Source organism: Podarcis vaucheri (genome assembly GCF_965113315.1).
Source record: "Podarcis vaucheri genome assembly, chromosome: Z".
Lineage (NCBI taxonomy): Eukaryota > Metazoa > Chordata > Lepidosauria > Squamata > Lacertidae > Podarcis > Podarcis vaucheri.
In genome coordinates, this window is record NC_138758.1 from 2,319,395 (window position 1) to 2,346,568 (window position 27,174).

At 45.4% G+C, this 27,174-nt stretch overlaps 1 protein-coding gene and 1 long non-coding RNA gene across 2 annotated transcripts in view; one reads left to right on the top strand and one right to left on the bottom strand.

Moving 5' to 3' along the window:
* The window catches only part of HS6ST2 (heparan sulfate 6-O-sulfotransferase 2), a 153,900-nt gene extending 128,217 nt beyond the window's left edge, over nt 1–25,683 (top strand). Inside the window, exon 2 of the mRNA XM_082207475.1 lies at nt 19,284–25,683. Coding sequence (XP_082063601.1) covers nt 19,284–19,983 — 700 coding nt within the window. The 3' untranslated portion in view covers nt 19,984–25,683. The remainder of the gene's footprint in view (nt 1–19,283) is intronic.
* Nucleotides 24,083–26,096, bottom strand: LOC309523591. The gene is made up of 2 exons (XR_014215461.1): nt 24,569–26,096; nt 24,083–24,528 (listed from the first exon to the last, which is right to left on the bottom strand). It is a non-coding gene; the product is annotated as an uncharacterized lncRNA (long non-coding RNA).
* Between the last annotated feature and the right edge of the window lie 1,078 nt (nt 26,097–27,174).

A 27,174-nucleotide genomic window follows, 5' to 3' on the forward strand; every position in this document is an offset into this window, starting at 1 on the left:
AGATACTAATAAAATAAGGTCAGTCATCTGCGGCAGCCAGAGCTATTTTCAGCTGAGCACTGCCCCCTCTGAGGATGGAAAAAACAACCTTGGCTCTTCTGCTGCTGCCCCCCCCCCACGGAGAGTTCAGTTGTCGCACGTGTTATACTTCTAAGGAAAGATCATTTAGACCTTTTCACCAAGAACAGGAGGATGTTTGGGCCTCCAGGGTAGCAGGGGCAAGGCGGAAGCGCAGCAGGAGGATGCAAGGCACTCCTCTGGGTCCCTGTGAGGCCCGTAAACAGAGGATTCCCCCAAGGCCTCTGTGCAGTAAACAAGTCAGCTAATTGAGCTTGCCTCACTGGGATGAAAATATCAAGGGCACGCTGAGGAGCTCGCTGGCCAGGTCTCTTAATGCTCTGAGATTATCAAAAGGGTTATCAAATGATAGAGGGAACTCACTGGGGACTGCTATGCAGGGACACAGGTGTCCAAACCCTCTTCTGCTGTGGACTCTGTGAGGAACAGGACATTTTTTGGGTCACAACCTACTGGCTCATTTGAAAACAAGAACAGAACTGTAACGTGTAGCATTCTAACATCTTCAATCTTACTTATTTATTTGAAATATTTGTATACCACTTAATACTTAAGATAGCCTCCATGCAGTTCACAAAATAACAAATGCAATGGGTTGTATACAGTGTTGGTGCTAAGGAAAAAGTTCCGTTAGTGTAAGGAATTCTCTTGCACAATGAGCCTTCTCCTCCCGCACTCTGTGGACCCCCTAAAACTGTTCTGGGTTTTCCTTCAGGCCTCCAGAGCAGATATGGGGGTGACCTAGGGAGTTGGGGGAGTCCCTTTGCGTGGTCAGGAACCTCTGCACTGTTTTCGGCTAGTGCAAGGATTTAGTTGAATACAGCCCAATATGTATAGATAACAAGCAATAAAACTGCAAAACTGAAATATAGTGCCAAATAATAAAACAATACCATCCCACCAAAGCAAAAAATATAGCAACACAATTTGAGACATCTTTAGAGTCCGGAATCCCTTTGTTCCTTAGCCTCCCTACGTCCTGCCTTACAAAACAGCAATCGCCACAAACTGGGACAATCGCATCACACCCAGATTCTGCCATACATCTGCACAAATCATACAACACTGAGTACCGAACAAAGACGTGCTGCAGAAACATCAGGAGCTCTCCTCTGTGTTACCACAAGTGGATGAGCACCAAGCCATGGCAAAACAAAATACTGACTCACATCCCTACACAGACTGACAGCAGCTCTCATGAATTCCCGACAGGGAGTCTTCTCTCCCAGCCCTCCCAAGAGATGCCAAGGATTGAACCCAAGACCGTCTGCTTGCAAGGCGGATGATCTGGCACTGAGCTTATGGCACAGAGAGACAGAAAGTCAGTGTGGTGCAGTATTTAGAGCGCTAAACTAGGAGAGACCAGCGTCCGAATCCCCACTTGGCTATCACGAAGCTCACTGTGTGCAACTTTGAGCCAGCCCCTGCCTCTCAGACTAGCCTCCCCCCTCACAGGGTCGTTGTGGGTGGTAAATGAAGATGAGTGGGAGACCTAGGAGCCACCTGAGCTCCTTGGATAAAAGCTGGGATATAAATACAATAAATAAATAAACAAATGCCCTGGTAACATTTTTTTAAATGCCCATTTTCATAGTTAACTTGACCTCACCCAACAGCTTTGGTTCCTTTTTATTTTTCTCGTTAGGAATCGAGCAGGAGTGGGGTTGGGAGTGGAAGGGAGATGGTACTCACGACATCATGCTTAAAATTCGTCAAGGGAACAGTGGCTGTATTGTAGAGAATCCAGGGCACCATCTGTTTCCTTCCTTGGTTGAAGTAACATTTGTACTTGATGATTAAAATGTTAGATGGGCATTTCCTTTGCTTTCCTTTTTGAATTAACCAATGCAGAGCATCACACCAACTCCTAAAAACATGTTTCATTTCGTTTTTTAGAGAGAGTCACACAGTAAGGAGTTCCATTGCTTGGGAACCTGTTTAAAGGTAAAGGTAAAGGGACCCTTGACCGTTAGGTCCAGTCGTGGATGACTCTGGGGTTGTGGCGCTCATCTCGCTTTATTGGCTGAGGGAGCCAGCGTACAGCTTCCAGGCCATGTGGCCAGCAGGACTGAGCCGCTTCTGGCGAACCAGAGCAGTGCACGGAAACACCGTTTACCTTCCCACTTGAGCAGTACCTATTTATCTACTTGCACTTTGATGTGCTTTTGAACTGCTAGGTTTGCAGGAGCAGGGACTGAGCAACAGGAGCTCACCCTGTCACGGGAATTCGACCACCCAGCTTCTGATCAGCCCCACCTGGAGATGTTGCCAGGGATTGAACCTGGGACCTTCTGCATGTGAAGCACATGTCCTACCGCTGAGCTGCATCCCCATCCCCTGGGTTACTATCCCCAAGTAAACAATTGCCACCACCTCTCTTTTTTTGCATTTGATTTTCTCTGACCACACTTTTTACAGCCCCCTCCACCCAATTTTACACACCCACACCTGTATCTCAGCATAACTCACAAAGCATACTCTAGCCCATTAAAACACATGGCATAATAAATCAGTTACTCTTAAGTTGCCACAAGACTGCTGTTTTTAATCTAAACTTGCTTTCTTGCAGCTCAGTGATAGAGCACTTGCATCGCATGCAGACGGGCCCAGGTTCAATCCTAGGCATTTACAGGTAGGACTGGGAATGCCCCTGTTGTGTATTGAGTCAAAGGATTTTATATCTGTATTATTATGGTCTGTATTTGCATTAGGGTAAAGTAACTGCCTTTTGGTTTCAAAGGGTACAGCTACTGTTGGTTCATTTAAGCTGCTGTATGTGGATCCTCTGTCTTATTGGTTTCCTCCAAAAGGCAGGACTGTGATTGCCTGATATTGTTCCCTCCAAAATATATCCTTTCTAGCTAGTCCCCTGTCCCTATAAATGTAGCCTTCCCCTCCTCAGTCTTGAGTCTTGTTTGCTTAATAAAGAAGTGTTACTACAGAACTGTCTCCAGCATATTATGTCAAGAGAGCTGAAATCACAAACCCCATGTCACAACAGCCCCCTTCTCTGAAACACAGGAGCATGCCTGCCAGTCCTTGCAGAGCAGGGGAAGGGACCTCTGGCCCTCCAGGCCTCTTGATGCAGCCCCTGGGGCCTTCCCCAGGGCATGCTCCTTTCTCAGACCACATCTTGGTTTTCCTTGGTCAGACCACACCTGTGGCAGCGAGTGCGAGAACTTACTTCATCCCTGTGCAAAGCCCTTGAATATAACAGGGAAATGGATGGTGCTTTGAACCCGTTCACATTTGAAACAAGGAGGCTGGAAGGGGCAGGCACCAGGCAAAGCCAGTCTGCACTTCCAGAGATGCTTCTACAAGGGAACTTGTGCAGAGGGTGGACTGGCAACTCGTATTTTAGGGGAACACTCCTCAGGCTGGAATCCCACCACACCAAAGCTTCCTTTCAAAATTCTGTAGCTTCCCAGTACTCAATGGAACAGATGCATGCAGTTGAGCCATCTCTCCCTCCTACGCAAGCACCGAGAGCTTGGCTTGTTAGGCTTACCAGTAGAAGTTTCAAGCGGCTCACAGAACAAGAAATAGAAATAGAAATACTTTATTGTCACTGTACCGCCTGTTTAAGGGACGCAGGTGTGGTTTAGACAATACCTTTACCTTTACCACCTGTTTACAGTGAGATTAAACAAGCCCCCCCCACAATCTCTCAGTCCTTGTTACACTCTGAGTGCTGTCCTACGACCACCAACCCCAAACGTCAGCTGCAATGTTGCTGTCTTCCATTCAGCAGCCTCACGGCTGAGAATTCATGAGAATGTTCCTCGCTCTTCTGAGGCAACAGTCTCCTGCGATGACATCTAGCAGACTCAGGGGACAGCCCATGATATCCCGTGCTGTCTTCACCACCCTCTGTAGGGACTTTCTTTTTTAAAAAAAAAAAGATATTTATTAAGAGTTTTAGAATTACAGAAAAAACAGAGAAGAAAAAGAAAGAGAAACAATCCACAATCAAACAATACAAATTAATAAAAATAAAAATCAAAAAATAAAAACAAAGCACATAACACAACACAATCAAAAAGCAAAAATAAGCCACAAAAATTTAAAAACAAATCCAATATTCTCAAATCCTTATCTGTCATTACCTTCTTTCTTTGACCTCCTCACTCCTCCCTTTTTTTGTATCCTAATTGTTAATAGTCACAGCAAATCCTTTCCATTTTTCATAATATTCTGTCATTACATTACCTTAATCTATTTTACCCTTATCTTACTATAAAAGACCCTAAAACTTAAAACTTAGATCTTATTTATACCAATTTCTCATAGCCATAAGATGTTATTACATAATTCTTTTAACATTTTTGCTAAAGTCAAATAATTTCATTCCAACATTTTTCTAACATTCATCAATTTTATAGGGCAATCCTAATTAAAAAAAAAAAATTCTTCCAATCTTCATCCAGCATCTCTTCCTCCTGGCCCTTCATCCAGCATCTCTTCCTCCTGGTAATCTTATGACCCTTAAGTCTCTTCCATGTCCCTTCCATGGTTCTTCTTCATATTTTTACCTGTACTTTACTTTGTACACTTTACCTGTACTTTACTTTGTCTCCTGCTCCTTTCACTCGTGGGAACTCCAACTTGACAGTGTTTTTGACCCTTCTCGACAAATCAATCCCTTTTCCATGCTCCACACTAAACTCCATGTGGTATTTAAAAACATGTTTCAAAGTCCCTCCAGAATTAAGAGCCCCCACAACCCCAAACATCTCATGGCCCATTGCCAGACTTGAAAAGTCCAAACATCTCTGCATAGGGGGGTCTATCCAACCCCCCATTTCCAAACCAAACCAAACTTTATCTTTCCAAATCTGGCTTTTTCCAAGTTCATTTGTCAGCTCCAAGTACTCATGTTTCTGCTGGGCCGCAGCTCCCTCCATCTCTGGCGCCCGAGGTTCAACAACACCCTCTTCCCTCATCTGATCTGTCAGAGCACACTCCTGATTTGGTTCCTGGGTGGGCTCTATATAGTTACCCACTACCTGTCCGAAATTTCCGATCGCAGCAGTCATCAAGTCCGTCTTCTCGTGTAGCTGTTCCAGTAGGGCACTTGTTTTGCAGAAAGCACTCATCAGAGCTTCTGAATACATTGTTCTGCAAGGTCAGAAGTCTATTCCCACGATCATAATCTGTTGCAGCTGTAGAGCTCCCCGATTCAGATTTAATAACAGTTTCACAGGCTCCCTCTAGGGGAAGAACTTCTATTTGTTCTTTTCTTTTAGAGGCAGATCTAACAACAAAGTTTCCTTTTTCAGATATTTTGTCAATATTTGTTCCTTTAAAATGCAGAGGAGAACAATGGAATCACTATGTTTCTCTTCTTTTAACTATCTGTCAAAGACGTTTGTCTCTGGTCAATGATCTGGTCAGATTTAATAACAGTTTCACAGGCTCCCTCTAGGGGAAGAACTTCTATTTGTTCTTTTCTTTTAGAGGCAGATCTAACAACAAAGTTTCCTTTTTCAGATATTTTGTCAATATTTGTTCCTTTAAAATGCAGAGGAGAACAATGGAATCACTATGTTTCTCTTCTTTTAACTATCTGTCAAAGACGTTTGTCTCTGGTCAATGAGCTTCCCAAAGAACGTCAGTCCTGACACCCGCTCCCAGGATCAAGACGGTGGAAAATTACTTTGCTTTACACTCTTTCTGCAGGTTTAAACAGTCCGGAAAAAAATCCCCCCTCTTCTCCTGCTCCCGAAGAGGGCTCAACAATTTTAAATGATGAAAGTTAATCCTTTATAAGCGATTTTCTGAACTCTAGTTTACCATATCTTTGCTTTAATCTATCTACAAGAAACGGAAGGCTGACTTCCTGTTTAGACCTTCCCGTTTCAGTGCCAAATTGAGATGAATTTCTTATTTTATATATAAATTTTTATTAAGTTTTCCTTTTGCAAGTATTTGTTACAACTGTGATTACAAATTAACAATTTTTGAACTTCCACCAGCACCTCCCTCAATCATCCATTTTTCTTATCTTCCCGCATTTTCTATATAATATTGCTGATTTAATATTAACCTTTCAACTCTAATTCTGTCTTGCAATATACCTTGTATTATCACAAAGACTCTTTAAAACCCACTAGCGTTGTGTGTTCATCACATATAGTTTTCAGATATTCCGTGAACTTTCCCCAGTCCTCGATGAATTTGTGATCTTTCTGGTATCTAATTTTTCCAGTCATTAAATTGAGATGAATTTCTTAGTCCAATTTTCCTTTCTACTTGCAGATCATTATTCAAAGTCCAATTGTCCGAAATTAAAGTACTCATGGGTAATTGTTTTAAAAGCCAAATTGTCCCAGGAAAAAGGCAGCGCTCTCCGGCAACGGCTGTGCAGCTTCGCTCCACGGAAGAAGCAGTTTACTCTCAGCACCGCGCCACTTCCCCCTCTTCGCTCTGGAGCCCGTAAATGAGTTCCTTTACGGGTTGGGGGGCGCTAAAGGTGCCCGCCGAGTCCCATGGTCACAGGCTTCATCCGCCTGTGATTTATGAAAGGGTGCCCGCTTTGCCGTAGCGGGAAAGACCCGTTTTCCGTGGAGCTGGTCCTTCCGGATCAGAGGGAGTCCGCCATTACCGATGGCGCCACCCCGGAAGTCCCCTCTGTAGGGACTTTCGGTCCATGGCTGTCGAACCACCACACCGTAATACAGTATGAGAGAACACTTTCTATCGTGGACCGATAGAAGGAAATAATCAGTTGCTGTCTAACAAGAAGGACACTGACAAACTGGAACGTGTCCAGAGGAAGGCAACCAAAATGGTCAAAGGCCTGGAAACGATGCCTTATGAGGAACGGCTAAGGGAGCTGGGCATGTTTAGCCTGGAGAAGAGGAGGTTAAGGGGTGATATGATAGCCATGTTCAAATATATAAAAGGATGTCACATAGAGGAGGGAGAAAGGTTGTTTTCTGCTGCTCCAGAGAAGCGGACACGGAGCAATGGATCCAAACTACAAGAAAGAAGATTCCACCTAAACATTAGGAAGAACTTCCTGACAGTAAGAGCTGTTCGACAGTGGAATTTGCTGCCAAGGAGTGTGGTGGAGTCTCCTACTTTGGAGGTCTTTAAGCAGAGGCTTGACAACCATATGTCAGGAGTGCTCTGATGGTGTTTCCTGCTTGGCAGGGGGTTGGACTCGATGGCCCTTGTGGTCTCTTCCAACTCTATGATTCTATTCTATGAACATTGTTCTTTCACAAGACCCTAAGGAAATGAAGTCTCTGTTGGGCCTTCCTAACCACCTGGGCATCATTGACCTTCCAAGTAAGGTCTTCACTAAGATGGACTCCCAGGAATTTAAAGGAAGAGACTCTCTCCACCCAGCCCCTCCGATATACAACGGGGCTAGCTCCCCTCTCTTCCTCCGAAAGTCCAACACCATCTCCTTTGTCTTGCCAATGTTTAGGTGCAGATTGTTCTCTGAGCACCATAATGGGTTTAATTACAGGCGGAGACGAATCTGTGCACAGGGGGGCACAGTAATTAAACCCATTATGGTGGTGTCATCAGCATACTTAATAATTGCAGTAGATGGGTCAGATGAAATGCAATCATATGTATACTGTGAACTGTGAAATAGAGAGTATCAGAAAGGAATGGACTACGCCAGCTGCAGAAGGTAACTATTTTGCACATATTCCATGGCTACAGAGTAGAAAACATCTCTCTGGCTTAGTGTGAGCTCCTTGTGGTTTTCAGCCCTCTCAAATCCAACTTGTAGTGCCGGGATCGAATGGCAACTTGCAAAAGCCTGAATCTCTCTCCTTGAAGGAAGAGTTAGATGCTCGTCTCAGCTGTGGAAGTGAGGTTTTGTCTTGTGGAAAAACCTGAGTTTTAAATATTCTAATTGTCTGCTATAAAACTCTGACTTCCTCCCTGAGGGAGATGAGTGACTTTAGATCATTAACACCACAAGCCTCCTTGATGATTGCCATACTGTTTGCAAGTGACTTAATCAGGATGGGTTGTCTGACTGCCCCATTTTAATTTTATTGCCTTGATTAAGTTTCCTTAGCTGTTATGTGTTGCTTTTCCAATTCAATTAAACCAGAATCCCCTTTTATTACTCGGTAATACTGAGCGCCTTGGTGGGTTCAGGCAGCACTTGGTATTTTCACTTGATACCAACACCCTGATCACAAACCCTGGCTGCATGGAATGAAATCCGTGGGAGCCTAAATTAAAATTGCAGAGCTCCAGGGCTGCAAAATACTCCGTTGGTCTTTTGTCTTCCGGCTGCAAATGTATTGGTATTTGGCACACTAATCAAGCTTGCTAAATCATCTTCTGCAATAATGCCCCCAACATTTGTGAATTTGTTGCTGTCTCCTTTCTTCTGAGTCACTTTTCTGGCATGGGAGAAAAGCCAATGAAATCCTATGAAAGAGGAGAATGTAATATTATTTATTATTTATTATGTTTATTATGTATTAAACTAGTTAGCCTCCCCCCCTTTTTTCTACAAAAGTAACTTCCAGCACCTGCCTTTACTGCACTCTTTTTGGCAATGGCTTAAAACATTTTGCTTATGCAAAGCCTATCCAGACACATAGATGTTTATGTGTTTTAATTTACTGTTAATTCTAATTCTAATTATTTTTAATTTTTTATTGTTTTTAACTGTTCTTTATTGATAACATAATATTTTTTACAAATAACTGAGCAGTTTCACTACAAATAAGTGGTATATGAATTTTGTTAAAGAAATTAAATTAATGCTTTGTAAGGATGAAACTGGAGTATTGTGTGGAGCACCTTTGCTAACCCAGTTCCAGCTCCCTCTGCACATATAACAAATCCCACAAAGGCTTTAACAGAGAACTTTGCATGTCAATCCCACCTCCCAGCACCTGACCAAAGCCCCCTCCATTTACACCCAACCCCTCGCCATCCCCCCCAAGGCTCACCCCGGACCCTTCCCACCCCTTTTGAAGGAGGAGATGCTTCATACCTTTCCCAAGCATGCCTGCTGTTCCTCAGTTGGCTGTGATGACATCTTACATTTTTATGCTTATAGGAAGATAACAATTCCTGTCAAACAAGAGATCATCAGTTTCATGCTGTTTTCCCATAGCAACCAACACCCTCACAAAAGAGCTATTTAAACAACTGTACCTGGTAGAAGCTCCTTGTAACTGAACCAACAGTGAAGCACTGTTGTTATTTACTACTACTACTACTACTACTACTACTACTACTACTCAGTGGCATAGCGTGGGGGGTGCCAGGGGGGCCGGCCGCACCAGGCGCAACATGGGTGGGGGGCGCGCTCGCACTAGCAGCTCTCTGCCCCTACTAAAATCCACGGGTTAGGGAGCCCGCGCTCACTCGGCTTGGCGAGGAGGTCGCAGAAGGGGGAGAGCGAAGCCTTCTGCCGCGGGCAAAAAAAGGAGAGGAAGCCGGGCGGCCGGCCGGGCGGGCTGGCTGGCTGGCGGGGGTCTGGCTGCGCCTGCTGCTGCCATTGCCGCCGGGCTTTGACAGCTTGGCGAAGCGGAGGGAGAGGAGCTTTATGGTAATTGCGGCTCTCTCTCCACTGGCCGCCTGGGTAGTGAGCCGAGTCGAGCAGGGAGTCTGGCGAGGGGGCGGGAAGAGACTTTTCCACCTCGCCTGGTCAAAAAGGAGAGCGGAGTCTCCTCAGGGCGCCCTCAGGCAGGGCAGGGCAAGGCAAGCAGAGCGAGGAGGAGAGAGAGGGGAAGGGGGGGAAGCAGCCAGGAAACGCTGCGGTGTGGAGGAGGAATCAATTAAGGAGAGAAAGCGAAAAGCCTTGGAGAAAGGGAAAAAAGGAAAGAAAAGAGGCAGCTCCAGGAGAGCGCGGGGGAAAGAGAAGCCTTGCTGCTGCTGCTTGGGAGAGTAAATTACTGTACTTGCCTTGCCCCGGGTTAGGGGGCGCAAATTACTTGCCTTGCCCCGGGTGCTGATAACCCACGCTACGCCGCTGCTGCTACTACTACTATTTCAGTGACTGACTTTTCTACCAAAGGATTCTGGCTATGTCACAGTAACAGCGATGCAAATGCTTTCCATAGCATATCAGTCGCATTTTACAGATGACTGTAATTTTCCAAATGTCAGAGTTCTTCTCCTAGAGGAGCAAGCATTCCAACAGGCAAAATAGATTTGCCTCCTTAATATATAACTGTACTGGCTTTCCACCTCCCTGCCTCTCCCAGTCACACACACATATATCCCAAATAAAATATTTTGTGTGCTATATTATTAATCAAGGAGGCATGAAGATTCTTAGGAGGGCAACTGGATTCTCGAAAATGAAAAGCGGCCACACTCCTCGTTCTGTAAGCTGTTTACTGTGGGGTGGCAGATTTTACAGGCTTTTGTAGGGCACATTCTACCAAAGTATCTGATTGCAGCCTGAAACCAATTCTTGCAGTTGCTTTGAGATAGTATCAGCGTGGTCTGTAAAATATTTCTGTTTGGGTCACAAGGCTGTCCTGCATTCTGAAGTTACTCCAGCAACTCTCGTCTAGTACTGTTGGGTGGTTGTAGAATGAGAAGGCTCAGTCCACCTGGAAGGGGTTTAATACAGCAGCTGCTGAGGGTGGTGTGGAGTGGGGGGTTTTCTGCAGAATGCTTTCTACCACTGTATTCTTCTCTGGTGAGAATTTTTCCTTTTTTAAAAAAAAAAAAGTATTTTGTTTAATAAAATGAATTCAGAGTCATGGGAAGAGGCAGGCCAGGCGAGTGAAGGGCTGGGTGATTTCCCACCCTCTCTTGCACCACTGTCTCCCAGAACCAGGAGGGGAGTGAAGAGGTAAGAGCAGAGGCAGCTTTCCCATAGGTGCAGTCTCTGGCTGCATGCGCACATCCATCCAGAGGGAGGTACATACCGTAATTTTCACTCCAAAACACACACTTTTTTGCTCCTAGAAAGTAAGGGAAAATGCCTGTGCATGTTACGGAGCGAATGCACTCGACCGGAGCCATGGCTGCCGTCAGTCAAGCAAAGCGGGAGCTGCTTGCAGGGCTTTGCACGGCCCTAGCTTTGCTTGCTTTACAGCCAGGAGGAGGGGGAGGAGCCAAGGAGGAGGGAGGGAAGGAGAGCCATGGCAGCAAAGCGGGCAGCAGCCGCTTACACGTGAGGAGGGACAGACGGGAGCCATAGCGAGCCGGAAAAAGCGCCGCGTAGCCAGCAACAGCTGCTGCAGCTTCAGCTAGCAAAGGTCCGTGCGCTCTCTAAACGGAGCAATGAGGCTGCAGAGGGACGGCAGGGCACAGGAGGGCTCTGAGCCACGAGCGCAGTGAAAACCAGTAAAAAAGTTTTTTAAAAGGCTGCTGGGGACAGGAGGGCACGGGATGAGGGAGAGGGGGAAATTACAATTCTCCCAGCGTCTCAGCTGATCCGCTGAGGAGGACTTGGGTTGCAGGGGATTCGCCATTAGCTGTGTAAAGCAGCAAAGAGGGAGAGAAGGAGCAAAGCGGGAGAGGAAAGGAGCTGCTTACACTGCTGTAAGTGGCTGCTGTCTGGTTGGCTCCTTTAAAGCAACAGTGCTCTTTCCCTCCCCACTCCCCGCTCAGCTCACTGAAAAGCTCCTTCTCCACCCACCCCACGCGAGCTCTTTCTCCCCTTAAACCGCTCTTCTGCATCATTAGCAGCATCCTTCTCCACACACCCCACGCGTGTTCCTTCTTCCCTTAAACCCCTCTTCTGCATCATTAGCAGCATCCTTCTCCACACACCCCACGCGTGTTCCTTCTTCCCTTAAACCCCCTCTTCTGCATCATTAGCAGCATCCTTCTCCACACACCCCATGCGTGTTCCTTGTCCATTGAATGCTTTTCCTTCCCTCCCCACTTAAAACGTGGTTACAAAGCACGCATCCACATGGACCCTCAGGATTTTTGCACTGGGTCACCCCAAGTTCACCATCAGATCACATAGCATATCCATGGCTACAGCCTGCACCAAAAAACACACACACACACACTGTTTCATGGGGCTGCAATGGCGCAAAAACGTGGTTACAAAGCATGGATCCATGTGGATCCTCAGGATTTTTGCATTGGGCTACCCCAAACTCACCGTCAGATCACGTCTGTGGCCACAGCATGAACCACAAAAATCATACATCCACTGTTTCGTTTAGAATATTTTTTTCTTGTTTTCCTCCTCTAAAAACTACATGCGTGTTATGGTCAGGTGCGTGTTATAGAGCGAAAAATACGGTAAACTGGGGGGGGGGTCCCCTGTTGCTGCAACTGCTCCATAGAGTGCAGACCTGGGAACAGCTGTCCAGATGCTAAATGGGTGTGCATTGGTATTCGGAGCTGTAGAAACTACTGTTAATTGTCTTCTTTTGACAAGGAAGAGTTGGCTATTAGGGGTGTGTCTTCCTTTGGCTGGGGAGCATCCTTGACACTATGTCCTCTTAAATGTGGGAGTAGGGAATCGTCGTTGCATTTTGTTTTTGTTATGTGCTTTGTGTTTCTGTTCTGTATTTTTTTTTGTTGTGACCTGCCTTGAGATCTTTGGGTGAAGGGCTGTATGTTAAATAAATAAATAAATAAATAAATAAATAAATAAATAAATAACACTGTTCCATCCAACTTGGTTTTGACCACATTGAGTGGCAGCGGTTTTCCAGGCCAGGGTCTTTTCCCAGCCATACCTAGAGATACCAGGAATTGAACCTGGGTCTTGTTGTTTTTTGCATGCAAAGCACATTTTCTACCCCTGAGCTACAAATACTCCCAAGGAAGATGCCTTAAACTGAGTCCAGCCAGTGATCCATCTATATCTGCATTGTCTCCACCCTGACTGGTGGTGGTTCTCTGTCTTCCAGCTCTACCTAAAGGTGTCAGGATTGAAACTGGGATCTTCTCTGTGCAAAACAGGTGCTTTATCAGTGATGTGCAAACTAATAACTAATGAAGGCCCTTCCTCATAACGTAACTAATTGGATACAATACTTGTCAAACTGGTCAGTTTCAAATTTGTAGTTAACCTTTATGTACAAGCTCACAGCTTTTCGGGTGTGCTGAAACTGAAACGTGGTGTTCCCCCCATCCCTTTTAATAATTGAAAACAATGTAAGTGTATACTGTTGCATTGTCCTGTCTTTTTCAGTAAAAATCATTTCCAGCTTGGAATTTGCTTGAATTTAACATTTGCACCACACAGTGGCGTAGCGTGGGTTGTCAGCACCCAGGGCAAGGCAAGTAATTTGCGCCCCCTAACCCTTGGATTTTAGCACTGATTTTAGCACTGCGAGTGCGAGCGAGCGCCCCCAGATGTTGCGCCCGGTGCCGCCGGCCCCCCCTGCACCCCCACGCTACGCCACTGGCACCACATCAGGCATGCTTTATCTTTTCCCTTCTTTGTAATCAAATGCTCCCCTTCTGCTGCCTTTGATTATTGGAAGACATTTTGAGAGATAAGGCACATTAGAAAGCATTGCCTAATTGTTTTTTAAAACTCAAATGTTTTCTGGAAAATTCACCTTGCTCGCTCTGTGCCAAAAACTGTTTTTGAAAATGTCCACCACTTCCAGAGAGAGTTGCTATGCAGTGTGAAAAGAGCATGGAATAAACTCCCAAGGCCCAAAATCTTCCTGGCGGCATAGAATGGCTTTGGAGCACAGGCATAACCTTTGAGATGAACCCGGTAGCACATCTAGTCCTTTAGCAGAAAGCACCTTTCCCATTCCCTGCTTTTTAACAAAACAGCAGCAGGACTGAGGTTCAGGTTGTAACACAATACCTTAATTCACTGGATGCTAAGAGGAGCAAATGCTAATGACTCCTCAAATGTACTTGGCATTTATGTTCACTAAAAACATTCACTCTCTCCTTAATGGGCCATGACTTCAAACTGGGACTTTTACAAGTCTCCTGTGCTACTCAGGATGGAGATGGGAGCCCACCTGATTATGCCTGCAAGGAAGTGTTGCTGCTTTCCCCTTGAGTGACCTTGAAAACAGGAATCAATGAGTGTGCAAAGAAATGCATTGTGTCACTGTGCATTTCCACTGGGTATAGTAAGATACAGAGTTGTGCCATCATGTATTAATTATGAAAGGCAGAAAATGAGCTGTGGCAAGAGGTTGCTTTTTTTCTGTTTGCTGCAAGTAACTCTTCTGCAGAGTTATGCAGCCACTTCCCCCAATTTAATTTTGATATATGTGCCAGATTGGAAGCACAGCTTTAGTGAGTCGTAGGTTGTCTTTAAATATTGCTAGCCTCCTTGAATCCCAGCTTGGGAGAAAGACAGGATATAAATGCATTAAACAAACAGACAAGAGAACTTAAACCAGAAAGACCAAGAGACAGAGGAAGCCTGTTGATTTGCTTTCTTACACTTGTAAATCAGGTGTGGAGAACCTTTAGCCCTCTGGAAATTCCTGGACTCCCATTTCCCATCATCCCTGGCCACTGGCCATGCTTGCAAAGGTTTGTACGGGTTGTAGTTCAGCTGCATCTGGAGGGTGGCCAAAGGTTTGCCACTCCTGCACTAAATAAACACACAGAGAGCTGTAAATGCAACACATCACAACAAATTCTGACATTCCCTTCAGCAAAGAGTTAGCATGCTCGTCTCACGGCGCACAGCAGATGTTCCTCATGTACCCCCCCCCCAAAAAAAATCCACCTCAACAGCTCAAGGGCCCCCAGTGTTCATTTGCTCCTTAGAGATAGTATCCTGGTCCTCAAATTAAACCTTTCCTTTCCTTTGTTGTTCTATCTTGTCTGCTTGGATCGTAACACCGGCATTCGTTAACTTGGAAAAAACCATCTGTATAAGTATGGATTAAAAGCCATTTCTACACCAGAGATTCCCATGCCTTTGCTAAGGGGGCCTTTGGCTGGGAGAGAAACAATTCCTACTGGAGAGTCTCTGCTCCTTTTCAAAATGATTGGTGCTTTTCTCTGGACCCACTGGTGCCTCCCCCACCCCACCCCTGCCCCACAGCCTCCATCCTTCTCTCTTTATCTAACCCAGGGATTGTCAACCTGGTCCCTGCCGCCCACTAGTGGGCGGTAGGAGGTTCTATGGCACAAGCTGAAAACTCCTTCCATCGAGCACTGGGGGGCGGTAAGGAAATTTACCATCAAGAAAGATGCATTAGTGGGTGGTAGGTATGAAAAGGTTGACTACCCGATCTAACCCCTGAATCAACTTTCTGCCATCACGGACAACCCCCAGGTAGAGTGAAAAGGTTAAAATAATTTGAGAGCTATGATGAGATGCACGCTGAATGCATTGATCCTGCCAAAGGATTTGTTTCCCTTTCTGTGTTAACCGCTTATTGATTGTCACAATGACCTTTGTCTTTGTGATTTTTTGTTGGCCTCTTTCCTACCACAGAATCTTGGTTGGGTCTTCTTTGCGCAGACCTGGCTCTCTTACCCAAACACAGAAAGCAGCAGCTCGGGGTAAAGCACCTGCTTCGCATGCAGAATTTCACAAGTTCAATCTCTGGCATCTCTGGGTTGGCTGGAAAGACAGCTTGAAACCCCAGGGAGCCACTGCCAGTCCGTGTAGGCAATGCTAACATCAGTGGGCAGCTTCCTGTACTACACCAAGTGAGACCACTGGTCCATCTCTCCCTTTATTGTCTACACCAGGGATAGGCAGCCTGTGACCCACCAGATGTTGGACTGCAGCTCCCATAATCCTCAGCCACAGGTCCCCACACCTGGTCTACACTGACTGGCAGCAGCTCCCAAGGGTTTCGGACAGGAGTTTTTTCCCAGCTGTCTTTGGAGACACCAGGAGTTGAATCTGGGGCTCCTGCACATAACACTTGTGCTCTGTCACTGAGCTATGTCCTTTCTTCCGTGCTCACGGGGGAAAGAAAATGGCGGCTGTGTCCGTGCGATGTGGAGCTCTGACCACACCATGGAATTGTTGCTGTGAGAGCCAGCAGCTGGAGCATTTGGAGTTCTGAATGCAGGAACGACTGTTTGTGGCCTGTGGGGTGTTTTCTTCCCCTCACAGTAATGCCTGGGAAGGCAGTAAGGGGAAACTGAAAGAGGGACACTGGCTGAGCTGGGTGTTACCAACATGGCTACACAGGGAACATCTGGAAAAAGAAATGTATGAAACAGGACGTTGAAGTGTTCTGTGTTGTTTTCACAAGATGGTGCCGGGAATACATGGGGAGGAGACATGGTGAGGCCGTTGCTGTGTGCCTCTTGAGGTGCTGATGTTTTAGACCACAGCACAGGCTGGTTCTGATGGGAGTTGTTGTCCAAAACATCAGGAAGATGCCATGTTGGCTGAGCCTGGCCTAATCCAACTGCTGTGAGGATAAATTGAGAGAGTCCCATGTGGGCTGCCCTTAGCTCTTTGGAGGGAAGTTCAAATAAGTGAGTTTCTTTGACTCATACCCAGTGGGAGGTTAAAATACGTAGGGGTTTGCCTCATACGCTTTCGAACCTCACGTGCTGGCTTTCTGCCTTGGTTAGCTAGCTGTCTGCCAGCCACTTCTCAGGAATGTAACTTGCCCCTTTTCTATGCATTTTCTCCTGTATTTCTGAAATACCTTCCACAGCTGCCTCTCCTTCTGATCTGCTTCTTCTGTTAAAGCTCATCCAAGCTAGGTTTTCTGTGGAACAGTGACATCTTGAGGTGTGTCCAAGCATTGGAGAAATGGGTGGGAAAGGCTAGAAATATTAAACGTGATTATTTGCCATTTTACTATGGTGGTCTCTAGGGCTTGCTCAGCTGTGATATCAGAGCTCACAGAATTATGCCCCTTCCCTTAGGAGACCCTGGGTTTATTGCTTGTTTGGGAAAATCTCTGGTTCTCCAGATGCTTCTGAACTGCAGCTCCCATCATCCCATGCCATTGGCCATGTTGCCTAGGGCTGGTGGGAGCTGGAGTTCAACCATGCCTGGCAGGTCAAAGGTTAGTAGAGTGTGGGCACAGTGGAGTTGTGCCAAAGCCTTCGTGGAAAGTGGGCTTTGAGGAAGGAATTTGAGAATTAACAATGTGCCGGTGTTTTGGAAGGCTGTTGTCAGGGAACTGCCATCGGCTCAGGGGCGATAGGGGAAAAGGCGGGTGGATTACAGAGAGCCCTCAAAGATCGTGGGAAGCAGCACTTCCTCATCGGAGGAAGGAAGCCCCGCCTCTAGTGGGGAGGAGATGCAGGGCTCGGAGGATGCAAGGCGGTGCCAGGCGCCTTGCCTGAGCAAAGCGGGGAGGAGGGAGGTCCCCTGTAACCCAAGCCTTCCTTGTGCAGTAGACTTTCGCCCAGAGAGGGGAGGCGCAGACTGGGGGTCAAGAAACTACTCTGCTGAGGAAGATTTAAGGACCGCCCACACTCAGATCCTGCCAGTGAATGAGCAAGACATGGAATAGAGGCGCTCTGTATTCTAAAGGTTTTTTTAGCACCAATAAGAAAGCTTTAGAACAGACTAGGGAGGCATATTGCCTGATTGCTCTTGAGCAACCACCTCTAACAGCTGTCAACAATACTATGAATGTCAGGTCAAAGCTCCTGGAGTCAGCTACTGCTGCAGAACATGGTGGCGGGGGGGGGGCAAACTACCACCAGCATATAACACCTTGCCTCTGGAATTTGTGCTGCCTGTCCATTTGACACATTGGGCCAAGTTCAAGGTGTTGGCACTAACATAAGCCCCTTGGCCTTATCTCTCATACGTCCTGTCTGCAGGAGAACCTCTCCTGCAAGTTCTGAAGGTCTCAGAAGCTCACTCTGCAGTAACTCAGGGCAGGGCTTTTAGCGTGGCTGCACCTGTTCTGTGGAATAGCGTTCTTGAGCAGAGCTGAGGAAGCTATTAGCAGTGAATCTGAAACTCAAGCCTCTCCCTGCAAAAATCCTGCAGTGTCTCAGAAACCAGTTTTCCCATCCCAGGGTGGGTGCAGCCAGGTGCTGACCACAAGGGTCTTGCCATATTATTCCCAGCTTTGCTCTTTGCCTGCCCAGCACTGTTCAAAGCAACAGCTGTTCCTCATCAGCAGTTCTCCTTGACAACTGAATACATATGTTTACAGCCTGCATAGCTGGTCTCTGGAGCAGCAATCCAGACCTACTTCGGTGCAAGTTCTGCAAGGCAAGTGACTCACCCTTCGCAAGCAGACTGGGAAGTGGGGTGGGGTCAGAATCTGTGCAATTGCTGCAGGGCTGTTGATTTTTTGTTTGTTTTTTTACACAAACTTTGTACTTTGGACTAAACATCATGAAGATTCCGCCTTCAAAACTTGATTTGTGCTTGCTGTGCTGCCTGTAGAACTGTTCTCTTCTGTTCCATTTCGTTTCTTCTTGGGGGTTTTTGGTTTTTTTAAGTGTGTCACTAAAAGATGCATATTTGATGGGGAGTGGAGCCTGTGCTGCTCCTTGAGGCATGTGATACATTATTATTCATGGCACACACAAGTACCGTTCTCCACCACATGCGTATGGTGCAGGGGTGATGGGCCTCAGGTCAAGGGTCCAGATTAGACCCTCCAGAATTCTCTTTAGGGTGTCTTTAGGGTACCACAAAACTCTCTTTTTTTGCCTTTCCCTCTTTTCAGACCTCTTCCTCTGGACCCTGTTGTCAGGAGTTGGAGTCAGGCAGAGGTCAGCAATAAAACAATAAATGTCAGGCTTCAGGGAATTCGCTTCCTGTGTCAGTGAAGTGAACTCTTTATCCAAGGGAACAAAATCATAACTCTTCCCTGTAGGTCTTGCCCCAATGAAGGTCCCTGCCTTTCCACTGCTCTGTTAGCCTCTGCATGTTCGGGGGGAGGGGAGCTGGCCGTAGCAGGAGGAGGAGACTCACTGAATTCTTCAGCAGCCTGCCTCCTCTCTGTCTCCTGGCCCTCCTCCTCTCTTGCCTGTGATTCTGCACTGCTCTCTGCTGCAGCTGCTTCCTGCTCACTAAACCCTGTTGCCTCTTCAGCTTCTGACACCTTCTCCTCCCAGTCTGGTCCCTCTTCTCGCTCTGAGCAGGCATCGTCGACCCACCACCAGTCCCCTGGCTCTGATCCTTCTTCCCCTGGAGGTTCCCTTGGGGGTTTCCCAGCTGGTGCCTCCCACCACTCCTCTGCGTCCAACCAGTTCCTCCAGCACCTCGGATTTGGCAGACGGTAGACCAGGATTACCTTTTCAACAAAGGAACCAAAGAGAAAAAAAAGCTCTTGTTCTTGTAGTCGGATAAAGTGCCATACACTAATGTGATTGTAAAATCTCTCTTTGCCTTCCCTCTTCAGAAACTTCTACTACATCACGATCCTCCGGGACCCGGTGTCTCGGTACTTGAGCGAATGGAGGCATGTCCAAAGAGGAGCAACCTGGAAAGCATCATTGCATGTCTGCGACGGGAGATCACCAACTTCCGAAGAGCTGCCCAGCTGTTACTCGGGGGATGACTGGTCTGGCTGCTCCTTGCAGGAGTTCATGGACTGCCCGTACAATCTCGCCAACAACCGCCAGGTCCGCATGCTGGCAGACCTCAGCCTGGTGGGATGCTACAATTTGTCCGTCATGCCAGAAGAGCAGCGGAACAAGGTTCTTCTGGACAGTGCCAAGGAGAACCTGAAGCGGATGGCTTTCTTTGGCCTGACGGAGTTTCAGAGGAAGACTCAGTACCTCTTTGAGAAGACATTTAACATGGTCTTCATCTCCCCATTCACACAGTACAATAGCACACGAGCCTCCAGTGTGGACATTGACGAAGAGACCCAGAAGCACATTGAGGCTCTCAATTTTTTAGACATGGAGCTGTATGAATATGCAAAAGATCTTTTCCTGCAACGTTATCAGTATATGAGGCAGAAGGAGCACCAGGAGGCAAGGCGGAAGCGCCAGGAGCAACGGAAGATCTGGAGAGCTAAGCAGGTCCACAGCAAGGAGCAGAGCAGCACAAATGCAACAACTGACTACATCGGGAGTGTGGAGCAGTGGCGATAATAACAGGGGGCGAGGTGTGTTTTTAGGGAGATCCAGATTTGAAAAGCCAGGGCAGGGTTGCAAAATAGAGAGGAAGGATGAAGCAGCCAAGCAAATTCGTGCTCCTTTGAGGGCTGGGGAACGGATACAAGGTTCTGGCCTGTGGCCTTTGCCAATGCTTTGTGCATTCAATGTCGTGCCCAGTGTGGGTTAACCTCACCTCTGTGTGTCTCAGATCTGTCCCTTTCTAAAAACAACAAACCATGCTGGCCTGTTTAAGCAGCAGTTTTTTGGAAATGATTGCTTGGGCAAAACCAAACATAAAAACTGTTTGACATGGTTAAAGCTGAAAAAGTTGGGGAACTTTTTATTTTAATTTTTTTGAGGTGGGGAAAGTATGCTTTTGATGGGCAGGGCATGAGCTGTGGGTTGCCTACCCACCCATTTTGTCTTGCAGGGCTGGGGATTCTGTGGCCTTACAGATAGTCAAGACTACAATTCCCAACATCCTTGACCCATTGGGCCATGAAAGCTGGTGGGAGTTGGAGTGCAAAGAGACATGGAGGGTGGCAGATGTTCCCTGATCTGTAGCCTTCTGGGGAAATCCCCAACACTGTTCTTTTCAGGCCAACTCAGCCCCTTATCTCCAGGATGAAAGCTTTTTCAGCTTGGCAATAGCCATCAGAGTGACGGTCTGTTCCGTTTGGTAGCAGAAGTTTTAATAAGGACTGCGGTGGCCATAGTGAGCCCCACTGAATACTATCGTTTGGGGGCCACATTTCTGCTCCACGTCATAAGATCTCATCATATGAGGTTGGACAGAAGAACATTGAGGTCCTTTCCAACTCTACAGTTCTATGATTCTTTGTTATACAAGGTCTGTGGAGCCTGCCTCCAAAGGTAGTTTGGGATGTTTGGGGCAAATAAAACACCCATTTCCCAGAGTTTGGGAGTTCAAGGCACGATAGTCACGATTGTGCTTTGCTAGGTGGCTTCCACATGGGAAACACACAACCAGAATAAAGCATCCCATTGGAATATCTCTCACCCCCCCCTCCGTTATTTTATTTCATGAATGTATTTTCATAGGCCAACTGCTTTTAGCACATACCAAATATGAATTCTGATTAACGGGGTGTCTGAAGAAGAAAATACATTGGCTTTTTAACAAAGAATAGAAGGGTTTTGTCTATAATTATTTATAACTCATTTTTAAAAATCTTCCTACTGCTGTTAATGAATTTTAAGCTTGTTTCATTTCATGTTCAATTGGAGTTGAGAATATTCTCTCAGTGATCTGGAGGACATTTAGACTAGCTTAATACAACAACAGAAAAATACTGTTACAGAATTACTTTGTGCAATTGAATTGGAATCCATTTTGAAGATGTTGGGATGGGGAGAGAGGCAACTCTTGTATTCCTGTCCAGTTTCAACAACTCTCCTTTCACGTATTTATCTAGCAGGATTTGATCATTTTGTATATTGCTGCCCAGAACGTTTTCGATCGAAGCTGTATTTTTTAAAAGGATTTATTAGGGAGGGGATATGCCTGGACTGGTGGTTTGCTTTTGATCCACTCTTTCTAGTATGATGCAGAATTTGAGCTCTCATTTTTGTAATATTTGTGAGCCCACCAAGGAGTCCTAGGGGGTCTCCCATCCAGACACCTGCTAGACCCAGACCTGCTTAGTTCCAGCCTCGGGTGCCTTCAGACTGTGACTTAGGGCCTCGTGGTCCTTCTGAGGCGCATAGAGTTGAGAAAGGGAGAGAGGGCTGAGCCACAGACTTTGAAGTAGCCATATTTCTTACATTTGGTGCCAGAATTACTCTTCTGCCGCCACTTGAAATGCTTGCCCTGTTCTAACAAGGGAAAGTCACGTGCAGAAGACAGCCTGAGTATGGATCTTCTTTGCTGGTTTGCGAACAAGTGCTTACAGGTACCTGAAGCAGGTAATAAGCATATGAAATTGCCTTATACTGAGTCTGATTATTTGTTCATCTAGCCCAGAGTTTTCTGCTCTGATGGACTGTGGCTTCCCACAGAATCTGGCTGGCCACTCTGTCAACAGGATGCTAGACGAAAAGTGTCGTTTGCCTGATCTAGCAGGGCTTTTCTCGTGTTCTGTTGGGGTCTTTCCCAGCCCTACTGCTTGAGATAGGCGGTGGTTTTTAATGGTGATGGAACCTGTTACCTTTTGCTCTTCCTCTGTGTGGAGAAGGGCTGTATCTCAGTGGTGGAGCACATTCTCTACATGCCAAAGACCTTTGAACATAGGGAGGTCAAAGGGATTAATCTTTGATGCTCTGAAGAAAACTGCCCTTCATGCTGGAGACTAGGCAGTTTTCGGACATGGTGAGTGACTTGGAGCAAAGGACCTCCATCGTGCCCAAACACCACAGAATAGTCCCGTGAGTTAGTCCTCAGGGCATTAGGTCAACTAAACCTCCCCTTCTTAAATTACTTTTGAGACTGATGAATTACGACTGAAGGGATCTGTGTGCCCCCTGAAACTTTCACAGTGAATGCAAACCGACTGCTATCATAAGAAGAGGCAATTATTAACGACTAACAGAATGGAAACGAAACAAAAAGCATGTTTTAATTGTCTGCAATGAAGAAAGATTATAAATAGATAAGGGTGCTCTGCTTGTTAAGAATTTTGATTTTACATTGTTTTTAACTCTCCATCCCTTTTGAGGAAGTGCTAGCCACAAAAGTGAAACTAAGCTCTCCAACTGTGTGTAAGAATGTACTTAGTTAAGGAGACAGACGCAATTTTTTAAGGCAGTCTGTTAAGGTGGAGAGTGAGTTCTTAATTAGACCAATGGCACTCAGTATGGAGAAAATACTGTTGAACACCCCATTGACAGTTGGTATCATGCAGCAATTATTGGATGAGCAATCAAAAGAGCTCAGAACTGAGATAAATAAAATGGTGAATGAAAATGTTTCAGAGAAAGGTCAGATTAAAGGAGACATGAAACTTTTGGGAAATAATACTTAGAAAAATCTGCCAGAACATGAAAGTGGAATGGTGAAGTGGGAAGCAGCAGATGATGAAATGGGCCTTCAAACAGGTGCCTGGAGGAGTGAAACAGTCAAGCAATGGAGTTGTGATTCTGGACGACTGGAATGAAACCATTGGCGGAGAGATTAAGAAACATTCTGAGATGGCAGAGATAAGAGTCTACAATTTGAAATGAATTCAAAGGGGAAAACTATCAAGCTTCTGGTGATGCACTTGGAAAAAGAATGGAAGAAGTGGAAATGTTTTACACTAGTAGGATGGCTCGAAATGAAAGAAGTTCTTTTTCTCCTGCTAAACTAGGATGGAAAATTAATGAATTAATGAATATTAATGAAATTAATATTAATGAATATACAATAAATAACTATGGATTGATATTTTAGTATACAATCACAACGGAGAGATTCCTTTATGAATAGAGATTAACGATTTATTGTTTTTTAACTGTGGAAGGGTTGCTGGAATTCCTTGGAGATAAATTCATCATACTGGACTGAAGTCTTGATTTTCAATGATAATACCAATGGGAGAGCCCCCTTTAGACTTTGTGTGGAAGGGGAAATGATTGAACTTGAGGTCTGGGGTTGAAGATTGGGAAAAACCATCTAACAGAACAAGGAGCAGCTGGATATTATCATGGAATACAGCTAGATACCATCCTGAACACTCAGAATATTAAACAATATTTATAAATATAATTGACAGGTAAAGAATAAGAAGTTTTCTTTATTTCTTGTCTCTCCTTTCATCTTTTTATTATCTTTATCTTCCTCTCTTTTTCTTTTATCTACTTTGTTTTTCTTTATGTTTTGTTCTGTCCTTTGATGTCCTCTACTCTGGGTTAATGAGGGTGATGGCTGACTGGTGGAGGCAGGGAAGGGAAGATCTCTCAGAAGCAGAAAAGGAAGCTCCCGGGTGAAAGCTAGGAGGGTCTGCCCCCTTTTGTTTGAGCCGAGGGTTAGGAGGATCTACTTTTGTATTCTCCCCCTCCCCTTTCTCTTTTCCTTTCCTTTTTTCTTTCATTGTTGTTTTTATTTGGATTTGGCTTTTTCCTTTAATGTATTGTAAGATGAAAAGTTTTAATTAAAAAAATATATGCAAAAAAGAAATTCCGGGGAAGTTCCTGCCATTCATTGTGGACAATACTGCCCTCTGACTCAGAATAAGGCAACTTCCTATGTGCCACTGATCTCGCCTGCCTCTTCCTCCCCACTTCCAAATTAGATACTAATGTGTTACAACTAGGTCTGGGATCCCTGAGTTGGAGGATGATCAGGTTTGTTTAACGTGACAAGTCTGCATGTTCCTGCACCTACAAAACTTGGGACCATTGTCAGATACGCTTCTGCCTACCACTTACATGTGAAGTTTCTCCTAGTGAGCAATGTTTTCCAAGGGACTATAGATGACTGTAGGTCTCTAAGCCAGCCACCTTTTGCATCTTGTAAGACATTTGCATCTTAAGAGTGGGCCACTGATTGCATTTAAAAACAGCCACCATAAGTTTCCCAAATGTCTACCAGCACCCAACTAACTCTGGTTGACTGGGGCTGGTGAGAGTTGTCAGCCAAAACCTCTGGACCGCACAAGGTTGGCAAAGGCTGTGCTAGAACTTTAGGATCGTTAGGAGAAGATACAATTTAGTTGCATTTTCTCTGTTGCTGGGAGACCAGCTGTGAGGCAAGGAACTGGACAATTTAATATGCTTGGACAAGGCAAATCTCTATGCAAAAATCTTGTGAATATAATGGTGATAAAAGAACAGGCTCTTCTACTTGATAGTCTAATGAGAACTGATGTTAATTTTGGTCTATGCACTCAGTAGCTGATTTTTCTTTTAAAGACCGGGATTTACTTAGCTTAACCTTCCATCTGATCTGCAGGGCTGGAGGCACCTGGGGATGATGTTTCATTATTTCATGCATACTAAATCTTAACTGGGCTCCTTTTGCACTATATGCCATTTATATGTGAGATTAATAAAGTAAGGCTGGGGGCCTATATGAGAGGCTTCACCAAAATAGACATTGCAACAACAATGCTACCCATGTCTTCCTGCTTCACAGAGCAGCCCTAACCATGTCTGTTCAGAATTAACTCGCGTTGAGTTTAATGGAGCCCACACCCAGGATGTGGCTGTAGAGTTAAAGCCTACCTTCTCCAAAGTTTATTGCATCAGGCAATCTTTCAGAGGCCTAGTGGGTTTGCTAAACTTCAAAAATTTACGAGTGGGGAGGGAAAAGCCAGCACCGGCAAAATGCAAAGAATGAGTGTTTAAAATGCCAGTCTGGCATTTCCAGTGAAATTCCTTGGTTTTCACAGGGAGGGACAATGCGCTCTTGAAACCAGAGGGGGGTTCCTGTGCTGGGTGTCGGTTTGAAGCACCCTGCCTGATGTAGGAGATGCAACCTCGTTTTTATGCTGTGCTCTGCATGGTTTACAAAATAATAAAATACTAAACCCTTTCCTTTACTTTGTGTATACTGTTTGTTGTATATAAGGGATGTGTGCATATAAGGATTCAATTTTGTCATAACCACGCGGATTCAGTTGCTTTCCACTATAGGCCGCTATCTTGCTGTGTAGTTTTACGATGACAAAAAAGGGGGTTTGGGAAAGAAAGGAGTTCCATTGACTTTGGTTGTGTAATTTAACAACAGAGTTGATAAAATAAACATTAATTGCAGTCTTTTGTTGTGGGTTGATTATTGAAACGACTCCATCTGGCTCTGGGGTTGTGTTCCAAATCCGCTTTTCTAATCTCACAGCCTTATTTCAAGCAGGTTCATGTTCTTTTCTGTGCTCAAAAGAATGAAAAGGACTTTTGCTCCGAACTAACAAATGGAAACCCACCAAAGGGGGGGGGATGATGGCATCCAACACAGGAAACTGCCATATACCAAGTCAGACCATGGCTTAGCTCAGTCCTGTCTAAAGCAGGGTTGGGAATTGTTTGTGACTCTCCAGATGTTGCCAGAGTCCAGATATGGCCTCCACATTGCTCAGAGGACACTGCTTCCCATCTCTGGATGCAAATTTAACACCTTTGCAAGGAGCCCCACCTGGAGACACTGTCCTATTCCACTTTTTGGTGTGCCTCCATCTATAATCCAAAGTCTGGGGAAACTGTATGAGGGCACTCCTGACAAATTCCTGACTTTAGGAAGTGGACCAAGCAAGGGTGGCATTAGAAGGTGGCTCAGCAGCGTGCCATGCTTAATTCCACCACCCCCTTGCTTGCATAGCAGTTTGATACAGTAAACAACAGTGCTAATGAGGTCCCAGCCTCCCGACACCTTAATTTTCACAGAGGTTAGATATTGATTGATTGCTTGCTTGTTTACGTAGGCCTCTTCCATACTGCTCCTGAAAATCCACATTTTCCAAATCCATTTTGTGCATTGTAGCCTTCTGTGGTTCCATACCAATGGGGGTTGTTTGCTGTTCTTGCATTCTGTTGTGCAAGGGCCATAGGTTCTGCCTATTTCAGATCCTGAGTCGTGTTGCTCTTTGGAGAAAAACAACACCCATGGACCCTTCCCAAACAGCCCATGAAACCCAATGATCTTTCTATTACTATTTCTGGCAGAAATGAGAACATGTACACTCTGTTTGTAGGAGACAGACTGAGGATTAAATTTGTAGATTAAGATTTAAACTACCTATCCCACATGTGTGGGAGAATTACAAAAGAAAACAGGTTGTGAAAGGCTTTTTAGAAGAGTAAATCACTTGATGTTTTGTAGCTTACTAAAGCTTAGGAACAAGGTAATTACACCTTTTTAACCCTTTATATGTAGTCTGCTGACCTCCCCCTCTTCACCCCCATTGAAGAGAATAAACCATGCATTTTTAGTAAGATAAACCAAAAAAGTTTACTTACATTTCAATGCAGACAGCAAATACAATGCAGGTAAAATAACTTATCAGGAACAAAATGCAGGCAAGAAACGCATGAGCCAAAAATTTGGTAGCCTCCAACCCCTTCACAAGGACAGAAATGTTCAGTGTTAAAGAGCTACCCTTAAACCAGCTGCCTAATACAGCAGAGGGTATGCAGTTCAGCCTAGCTTTAGTGAAATTGAAAAGGCATTTGGGAATAATTAAATTTCCCAAGTATCTAGCATGGCATTATGCAAATATGTGCAATGGACCTGTGCCAAAAGTCATTCCAGTACCG